General features: G+C 35.1%; 1 protein-coding gene across 1 annotated transcript in view; it reads right to left on the bottom strand.

Moving 5' to 3' along the window:
- Nucleotides 1-10,837, bottom strand: part of LOC110109632 (receptor-like serine/threonine-protein kinase SD1-8) — a 31,263-nt gene that overhangs the window by 7,085 nt on the left and 13,341 nt on the right. Inside the window, exon 2 of the mRNA XM_028697319.1 lies at nucleotides 9,207-9,317. Within this exon, the coding sequence (XP_028553152.1) occupies nucleotides 9,207-9,317 (111 nt within the window). The remainder of the gene's footprint in view (nucleotides 1-9,206; nucleotides 9,318-10,837) is intronic.

Genomic DNA, 10,837 nt, shown 5'->3' on the forward strand with positions numbered 1-10,837 from the left:
CCGTATCCAACAATGTCAGGCAAAATTTTAAAAATAGTTTTGTGTTAAAATAGAATTTAATTGAGTAATAATATATATACCGTTAGATCCATTTGCTGGTGCGGCGACCCGGACGAAGAGATCCTGCTGCCTGTCGTCCGCAGAGGATCTGAGATCTTTAATCTCCGTCTTCCAAATAATGCATCCAAATCCTCCCCCACCATTAAGATAAACGCTAGCATAAGCCGTACAGGAGCAATTCATCAAACACCTTGTCTTACACTCACCCAAGCCCAAGCTCATATTTGCCACCGCCTCCGTCGTATCCGGCAGCGTCATGCCGCGCACCACCAAGAACTCGTCGGTTCCATTCTCGCTGCAGCCAAGCGCTGCCCCCCTAACGCACCCATCAGACCAATTTCCCTCGCTCCAACTCACCAGATTTCTGGGATTAAATCCACCAAGACACTGGCACATCGGCGAGCTGCTGGAATCGCATATTGCATTGGTTCCGCACGCCGGAAAGAAGTCGCAAGGATCGCTTGGTGCGAACCAAATCAGATTCCAATTCTGAGACGATGCTTTCCATTGGTATATTCTGGCTATTCCTTTTTGATCCATGATCAGTGTAGAAATGGTGTCGCCGATCGTCTTGTAGTAGTAAAAAATCTCCTCCGGAGTGGAGTTGAAGCCTTGGCTGAAATCTCGGTAGAGGTCAATGGAGAATAATTTTTTAGAGAAGACACCGGTGAAGGCGTAGCCGTTCCATGGCCCGCCACGCCAGATCCACCTGCCAGAGAGATCGCGAATGACCAACTGGGGAACGCCAATGGTGTCAATCCCTAAGGAATATTTACCCGGCGATGGATCGGAGTTGCTCAGCCACGACGTGAGATTCCGATCGATGCCGATTTTCAGTTCCGGGCCAAGCTTCATCCCGGAGAGCAAGGTGTCGGTCGGGTAATCGAAACTCTGCCATAAGTAGGAGCTGGAATTCGAAGCTCTGATGATCAAATTACCCGTGTCGAGAAGTTGAGCGACGGGATTGGGGATGGAATTTGGGAAGGAAGGGGAAGACCAAAGAGGAGTGGAATTACCAGAAGTTATGAGATGGAGAGATGCGTCGTCGGCGATGATTGACAGTGTTGCGTTGATATTGTGAATGGGATTCGTCAACCTAACAATGGAAAGTAGTTTTATAGGTGCATTTATAATCAAAGTGAGGATGATTGCAATTTCTTTAAATGTGTGGATGAGCAAGATGAGCCATCTTATGTCACACATTATGAATTTAAGGCATCTGACCGAAGGATTGCTGAGAAGCTTGACTTGATTCTCCTTATGATGAAAGTTTTTGTAGTGATGGTTTTTATCGACATTACAATCCGAGTTTATTTTGGCTAGCTATGTTGTATCTTAACTATCTTTATGTCATGTTTCGTAGCGTTATGTAGTACCTTAAGTGTTTCTATGGAATGCCAAGGAAAATGTAATGTTGCTTGGAGAAATTATGTATTTTCTAACTATGTTGTATGAAAAGAGATGATGTATTTTCAGTTTTTTGTGGAATGAACAAAAATTTAGTATTCACTCCTTTGTATGAATGTAAAGTTGTGCTTTGAATGTTGGCTTAAGTTGGTTAAACTGCTATACTTATTGTCTTTATTTGGTATTCACTCCTTCGGTGGAAAGTAAAGCTATGAATTTTATCTTTCTTTTGTAAAGTTTGAGAATTAGATTTGAAAGTTGGCTTCAGTTTGAGATACATAAGCAGCCCACATCCAGTTGTGATCGAAATCAGCCATAAGACAATTTATCTTAACAGTGATCAAAACAGAAGCTCCAGTTAGAGAAACACAAGCAGCCCGTATCCAGTTGTGATTGAATTCAACCATAAGACTCTTTATCTTAACAGTGATAAGAACATCGGTCATTAATACATGCTTAAAAGTATTCTTACAAGAATACGCCAGGTACAAAATGGAGACCAAAGCTGTCCGTCTGCTATAAAAAAAGTATGACCCAAAAAATATAACCTAAAAAATTGTTTATCAATCCATTTACTTATAAACCTTCAACATATGAATACTCGTATTCACTTCCTTCATTGAACTCCTCAGCAGTCCGTCTACTAGCCAACTTTGGACGTTTTTGTTGCCCAACTTGTGTTATTAATGTGTCATCGACGATCTTTTGTAATGAGTTCTTGCATGTACTTTGATGACGACTCTAAAGACCACACCCGCTACATTTGTGCACTTTCTTATCTTTTTTTAAAAAATTGGGCAATCTTCTTTTTTTTAGGCCTTACGAAATAGGTCTTCTTGGAACACATCAATATCTACTTTGAGTAAATGCATGATTTATTTCAAGTATCTGTTTCGAAAAATCTCCTTCATTATATTCCAACAATAAACAATTACATTCAATATGACCTTTAATTTAACAACAATTTCCTATAGTCAAAATGAACTTTAATTTAAACTTATAGAGTAAAGTGTCTAATATGAAATTAGTGCGGATTTTTAAAAACAGAAAATACATTCACAATAAGGGCAAGAGCATTCTTCCCAAACTTATATGAAATTAGTACAGATTTTTAAAAGCATAAAATACATTTACAATAAGGGCGAGAGCTTTCTTCCCAAACTAATATGAACTTAGTGCAGATATTTAAAAGCAAAAAATACATTCACACTAAGGACGAGAGCTTTCTTCCCAAATTTATATGAAATTAGTGCAGATTTTTAAAAGCATAAAATACATTCACAATAAGGGCGAATTATTACGTCCGGTGACTGAACGGTCCAGACACCAATCCAGACGCGCCACATCACCCAGATACACTAGGCCCTGGGCGTATCTAGGTGACATGGCGCGTATGGATTGGTGTCCGGACGAATCCAAACATCGAACGTAATAATTTTCCCACAATAAGGGAGAGCATTCTTCCCAAACTAATATGAAATGAGTGCCATGGAAGTCGTGAAGAGGGTGAGAGCTTTCTCCCTACAGAAAATACTTTAAATAGCATTGTTACCTGTTGGAGTATTCGGCGAGAAGAAAGACGTCGTCAAGTATGCGGTAGACGGAGTGGTAAAAATAAGGTAAATTAAGAATTTGAGTGGTATAAATGTAATATTAGTATTTGAGGTGTTACATACGTAAAATAATAATAATATAGTGGTATGTATGTAAATTTCTCATTTTATTTATGTATGACTTGGTGATCCCTTTATATAAAATATTTTCTTCTTTCTGAAATCTAAATAGTTCATTTTAATTTCTTATTGATTACTCTAAATGAAACAATTATTGAATTATTATTTAATTTTGATTTTATGTTTTTGAGTTTGCAGAAACAAAATAAATTTTAATGATCAGTCATCTTTAATCTATGAATTTTTTTTTTTTTGCACTTTTATCAACCTTCACATTGATTTTGTTTATGGATTTATTTATGTTTTGGGACAAGCTAACTTCTTATCTGGAAGAAGTGGAAGTGGAAGTCGAAGCAACGGCTCTCATCTGGAAGAAAAATTTTATTGTCATTGCACCAATAGCTACAATTTGAACTCATTAATTTGATGAGATAACAAAAGGAAAACTACTCTTTAATGCACAACATTTTCTATCATGCATTACTACTCTTGATTCTTGCTTTGCAAGAGTTAAATTAAAATGAGAAGATTAAGGTTCCCTTTGGGATTGCTTTTTTAATATTTTTAAAAGAAATTTTTTAGTAAAAAAATTTAGTTGAAGAAATTCTTATACTAAGAAATTGTTTTTGAAAGAATTAAGAAATGCATTCCAAACAACGCTTAATAAGTCTTTATTTGTGATAGCTTTCATATTGTTTTATAAAATATCTTTTTAGTACCAAAATTACAACATAAAAAAAATTGTACTAAAAAGTTATTTTTTAAAAGCAATAATAAAGCTATCCCAAATGACTAATAACTTATATATATCTCAGTTATAATCAAATTAATAATTAATATCATTGAATATATTAAAACATTTTAAAGCTTGTTAATATTTATGGCTTTTCTGTTAACGTTTAAATCTTAATTTGTTTATATAAGCCTAAGACGAACTTCGTTAAAAATCATCCAAATGAAAACATCATTACAATTTATTAACAGATTTACCATTAACAAATAAAAAGATTTTGAGCTAGCAGAGGGCTTCACAGAGGGCTTTGTGCTCTATTGATCATATCTTATATATTCATATCTCAAGGATTTGATACCACTAAGGTACGTATTGGCTATGGCCATAACCAGTATTTCGTGGTGCCATTTGGCGGCAAAACCACTAGATTCATAGGGCCCCGGGTCATAACCATTTATCGAACAATGTCATTTGGTGGCAAAATCGCTGATTAGAGGACACATATCACTTCCTTACTGGTAGGAGACTGTTTGAGAATAGTTCATAGTAATATTTTTGACTATGCATTAGCTCAATGTGAACTGAAGTAATTTTCAATTTGTTCACCTCAGCAAATTCTTACGGAGAGTGGATGGATTTTGCTTTAAGTGTTGATGGATGGATTTCAATTTTAAATATCTTTGGGATTTTGAAATTTTTATTTTTTATTTTTGTGGGCACTTGGGAAGAATTTGAAATATTTAATTGAATTTAACCCCTCTGACATTAATTTGCAGTCAGGTATTTGGTCACTTATCCATCATGAATCTTTTGATTAATCATTGATCTTCCTACTATTAGTTGCTTTGAGCGAGATGTAGGATTCTTGTCCACCATGGATCATTGCTTGTAAACAAGTTACGATTGAACTTTTGCTCATCATAAGTTCCACATCCCTTCATTTGTCACAAGGGAATTGTACATCGCCATTCGTTTGAATGTTTCCCCACACTCATGTAATTAGATTATTGTGTGCATTACAAGTCTCTTGATATTGAGTGAAAACCTTGCATTGTTGATTGCAAGCATGGTATCGTTTAAAAGAACCAGCCTTGACTTTCTAATTGAGTTGTATTTTTAGTAACTTCCCCTTCCAGCTAAGTTACGATTGCAAGTTCCTTTTCTCCGTTCATGATTATTAATATGTAGGATGCTCCTTTGATACTTTAATGAAATTCCTTGCTGTCGACTGTAGACATATCATTGCATATGAATCGCTATTATTCACAAGGAGTTTGTCATTGTGTTAAGTGTATGCCTCTTGAGTGTGCTTTTAGACTAATTGCATGACGAATACAAATGTTGTAATCAATCACTATCATTCTTATATGATAGATCAAGCGTCCTATCTAATTAAAAAATTTTTAGCATTTGTATTCATCATGAACATGTGTGTGTGTGTGTGTTCAAAAATGTTCGACAAAAACTAGTGCCACATTGTCACTTCAGTTGGTAACAAGTCACCGTAAACAAAATGATATGTGTATGGAATTGAATTGTTTTCAGTTGCCAATGTAAGGGATTGTATTATAAAATATTAATTTACAAAAAATCATTTACAAGCAAAAAATGAGGTATTTTCCATTAAATAATAATTTTCTATGGAATTCAAATAGTGCAGGACAATCAATAATGACTTTACCTCTGAACTAAACTCTCAATTCCTATTAATGAAAAGTTTGTAGTTTCTACAGGAAATTCCCCACACCCACAATAACTATCACATCAACACTTTGGATAAGTCTATCCAAGATAGAAACTTGTAAAGAACAGATGACATGACAATCATTGAAGCATTCAATATAAAATATTTTCTAAGGGAATGTTCCTACTAGAAATTGGCATATATACAGGGACTTAATAATTAGAGTTCGTTGATATTCTCATGAGTAGGCCGAAAAAATTACCATGGGAAAATTTCAATCCTTTGCAATCCATCCGCAACCACGGATTTCATATCCACCAAAAACTATGATCGCTACTACTTTCTCCACCACAGCCAACACTGTTATAACCAGACTTTCTACGATGTTTTCTTCCCTTGGAGACACTGCTGTCTGTTACAGTACCGTTCAGAAGTGGATCATATCTATACCATGAATAACTCTCCTGGAAGGTGATGAAGACCCTATATATATAGCTAATATATATATATATATAATATAATATATATATTATAAATTTTTAGAGAGTAGTGTAGAAATAAAAATAATTCAATTTCTAAATTAAAAAAAAAAAACCTTTCCTAAATTAAATTCAAAATTCTTAACAACTAAGAGTAATTTATATAAATATAATTTAACAAATTCCTTTTAAAAAAAGCTTACAAAACTATTTTCAATTTTTTTATTCGGACGGCCCGACCCGTCTTTGACCCAGCTCAGTTCATAATTTTTTAGTAGGGATTGGAGAAGTAGAATAAGAAGGTTGAAGGATGAATTTTCTTGTTATTTTTCGCGGTTTTCCTAACACTTCAATTATCCAAAGAGATCTTTTCCACTTATAATTAGGGTTGAGAGCTCAATTTTGAAGATCATAAAATCATTCAATTTCAAGTGAGCCGAAAGTATGGATCAGGACTTTATTTTGAGTCATTGGTGGACAGATAAGGGATCGTTTGGACAGTCTTTTCTTAATGCTTTCTTAAATATAGATGTTTTAGTTAAAAGATTTTCTTGAATTAGAATTTGTTTTACTAAAAAGCTATTTTAAAAGCTATTCCCAAACGAAGCCTATCTTTATTATATAATATATTTTCTCGTTCTATTAATTATTTAGATAAAATTAATGTTATAAAAGGGATCAAATAAACATTAAGATCTTGACTAGAAAGGTTGTCGCTTATTATATTATTTGCTCATGGCTGCTTGAGTTAATCGAATGTTAATAATCTTATAGATAAGATAATTCATATTGCTTCAATTATCTCCAACTGAAGAACAGTAATAATATTAAAACAAAACGATTCAATATGTATTTGAGGAGGCTTAGAGAAGACAAAACAAAGAAGTTAAATTGTATTAAAGTATAATTACATAAATGCTGTAACTCAATATAATGATATCAACTAACTCTGATTTGAAGGCTTTTCATATATTTGATCTAAACTACAGATAATTAACAAAAGCAAATAGGTTACTTTGTCTTAAAGCGGCCTGTGATAGTTGAACAGAAAGGTCAATTGGAAAGTCATTTACAATCAAAGTTTAATGGCCGATTCAGATTCTGAAGCATTTTCTTTGTAAAAAATGCAGTTGCTTAACGGGTTGAAGTTAAACTTTACCATTGCTAGCATGGGACAAGCATCGCTCATATTAGGGCGATCGTCGGGCTCTCTGTTACACACAGAAGCGCCACGTAGTATGCATCTTGCCAACCTCGTTTCATGTCGAAATTGTTATCAATGCAGGATTCCACAATAGTCCATCCAAGTTCCTTCTTCACATTAAATCCCAAGCTAAATTAAAGCAACATTATTTAATTTTCAAATTCTTGGTCAGATTTCAAGATTAATGTCTCAAAAGAAGAAAGAAAAGGAAAAGAAGATATCACTCACATACGCAAGAAGATTGTACCAAGAACCAATTTGACGAAAAACCAGCACTTCTTTTCCCACTATACAATCTCAAGAAGCAGGACTCCGAAGCTGAATGCATCCGACTTAACAGAGAATAGACCCTCATAAGCGTATTCATGGAGACAATATAAACCACTAAATATGTGGTAAAATAAAAAAACTAATTACCATCCACAACATTCAATTGAAGTCCCATTTTTGATAAGTGGAGGTAGGTGTGTCAAAACCAACAAAGGTTTTGGGTCTGTTTCAGGTCGAATCCGGAACGATCTGGGTTCAAACGGGTCACCTCTAACCTGAGTACGGTTATGTAAAACGGTGTCGGATAATCCAGACCCAAAACCCGACCCCTCGTTGTTACCGGTTGACCCGACCCGAACACAGTGGACCTAGAGTTAGGATGGCCGATCGCGAGACGGCGGACAACGGGCTGGGCTTGAGGACGCGAAGTGCCGATTAGGCAGGCACTCGGGCGAGCGTCAGGCAAAACCTCGGGCGGCAGGCACTACCACGGGTTTTTAGGTTGACCGCAGAAACCCGATGGGTCACCCGAACCCGACCCATTTTAAAATCGTCTCAGGTTCGAATTCACGATCTCTCGTGTTGTGTCAAATTTTGACACCCTTATTCAAAAGCTGTTCTCACTCCTCCTCTTGATACAGGCACAAAACACATAAAAATAAACAAAAACTCTCTCACACTATCACTCACACACACCCAATGAGCCAAAGCAAAATTTGTTTAAAAAACAGACGGATTAAGATTTCATAAACTCTACTAGGTGCCAACAATCCTGTCGAGGTCTTTGCCTTGGCTTTCATTTAGCATCAAAAAATTCTATGCCAAAGCCAAAATCTGAGATTTTAGGATTCATATCAGCATCCAAGAGAATGTTGCTTGCCTTTAAATCTCGATGAATGACTCTTAATCTAGAGTGCTTATGAAGATAAATAAGCCCCTGAGCTATTCCTTCAATTATTTGGAAACGTTTTGTCCAATCTAATTTCACCCCCTGTTCAACATCTGAAGAAAATAGAACATAATTAGCACTTCCAGTAAAACAATAAGAGAATTATATATATTGATTTCTAGACAAGATTTATGATTTATTCCTTCATAACTTGATGTGAACTTACCGAAAAGAAAGACATCCAAACTCTTATTAGGCATGAACTCATATATCAGCATCTTCTCTTCGCCATGAATACAACATCCTAATAACCTTACTAAATTCATGTGTTGAAGTTTAGCAATTAATAAAATTTCATTCTTGAACTCCTCGAATCCTTGTCCTGATCTTGTAGACAGCCTTTTGATCGCTACATTTTGTCCCTCTGGTAATTTGCCCTGAAATTATATCAAATATAAGAGCATTTGCACATTACATATCAATATCACACAATGCACTGAAGAGTTTCACATATTATTGAAAAAGTTTATAAAGATGTTACCTTATAAACAGGTCCAAAACCACCTTCTCCAAGCTTGTTAATATCTGAAAAGTTGTTTGTAGCACTCGCTACCTGAGCAAATTTAAAGAATGATACTTCTGAATTCCCTTCTTTATTGGCTTCATGCATAATTTCATGACCCCAATTTACAGAGGAAACTGATTGTTCCTCTTCTTCTTGGAATTAAGAAAAAAAAAAGTTTAGTTTTTTTTATATGTATATATATAGTATAATAAAAGTAAAATAAGAATATTTCAAAAACTTACTTCTGCGTTTCCATCTCCTTCTCACAAAGGCGCATATAAAAAATATAAGAAGCAACAATACAGAAGCTACTGGCACTGTGACAAAAATCCATGTCTTTTTATTGCTCCTCCCTGTTATTCACAAAAGCAGTGTAGTATGAAGTCAAAACAAAGTGTCAATATTTATGTGCTGGAAAAAAGAAATTGGAAAAGGAGCTTGTAATTAAATAGCTTCTTTTGACAGCCCAAGCAATCTTTGTATTATGTTACAAACAAAGAGGATACCACCTGCATTTATAGGTGAGCATCCTCTTTTTAGATTCCTCGGTAGTACATTAGAATTTTATTAATATAGTTAGATTATCTCCACGAGCTAGAAGTTTATAAGATATTGTCTTAATTCAATGCATGTCATAATTAAAGGTTTGATTTTTTCTCATTCTACCTAAAAATCTTATAGTAGCTACACATAAATATTTGCTTTAAGAACTCCATTAAGAATGCCGACATAACATATAGTTGATAGATAGATTTTTCCCTTCACTTATTTCTGCTTCATGAAAATCAATATTTAATTGGCTTATACTTCATCAATTTAACTTGATTTTATAAATCTCATTACTTCAATCGCTTTGTCTTTGTCATGTAGATGATCAACCAGACGTCGCCTGTTCTACTCACACAATATAGGTTTTGTTTGCGACAGCTTTGTAAATTAACTTTTTATTGCAAACTTTTTTTGAACTAAAAATTTGTGTACTATAAAACTACTTTAATAAGCAGTATGAATTTTTTTAAGGAAGTTGAATCTTCTTGGAAGAGAGGCAGAGAGAGCTAACGGGAAATTTTCTTTAATCCTCTTCCATGAGCTTCCAATCTCCATTGCAGCCCCTTCTATTTATAGAAGAATGAATCTACTAAGACAACAAGGTCCTAAGGAACAAATAATCTAAAACTTGACGAATGCCTAACAAAAGCCATAGTTTCTTCTTTCAATATTTTAATCAATTCTCTTATTTTATTGTTTCTTCAAGGCTTCAATGACATAAAAATTGAAAGTTTCATAAATATCACCTGAAGTTCACTTCACATCTTAGATCTACTATTTGAACAAATCAAGCATAAATTAGAGAGACAAAAATTGCCAGCCCGACCAATGCCTTATCTTAAGTTAGTCAAAGTAAAATTAGGATCATAAATGCTTCAGTCTGTAAGTGTAAATGCAATGGACCAAAGAGACGTACCGTATCCAACAATGTCAGGCAAAATTTTAAAAATAGTTTTGTGTTAAAATAGAATTTGATTGAGTAATAATATATATACCATTAGATCCATTAGCTGGTGCGGCGACCCGGACGAAGAGATCCTGCTGCCTGTCGTCTGCAGAGGATCTGAGATCTTTAATCTCCGTCTTCCAAATAATGCATCCAAATCCTCCCCCGCCATTAAGATAAACGCTTGCAGCATAAGCAGTACAGGAGCAATTCATCAAACACCTTGTCTTACACTCACCCAAGCCCAAGCTCATATTTGCCACCGCCTCCGTCGTATCCGGCAGCGTCATGCCGCGCACCACCAAGAACTCGTCGGTTCCGTTCTCGCTGCAGCCAAGCGCTGCCCCCCTAACGCACCCATCAGACCAATTTCCCTCG

Source organism: Dendrobium catenatum, unplaced genomic scaffold (assembly GCF_001605985.2).
Source record: "Dendrobium catenatum unplaced genomic scaffold, ASM160598v2 fragScaff_scaffold_913, whole genome shotgun sequence".
In the NCBI taxonomy this organism is placed as follows: Eukaryota; Viridiplantae; Streptophyta; class Magnoliopsida; order Asparagales; family Orchidaceae; genus Dendrobium; species Dendrobium catenatum.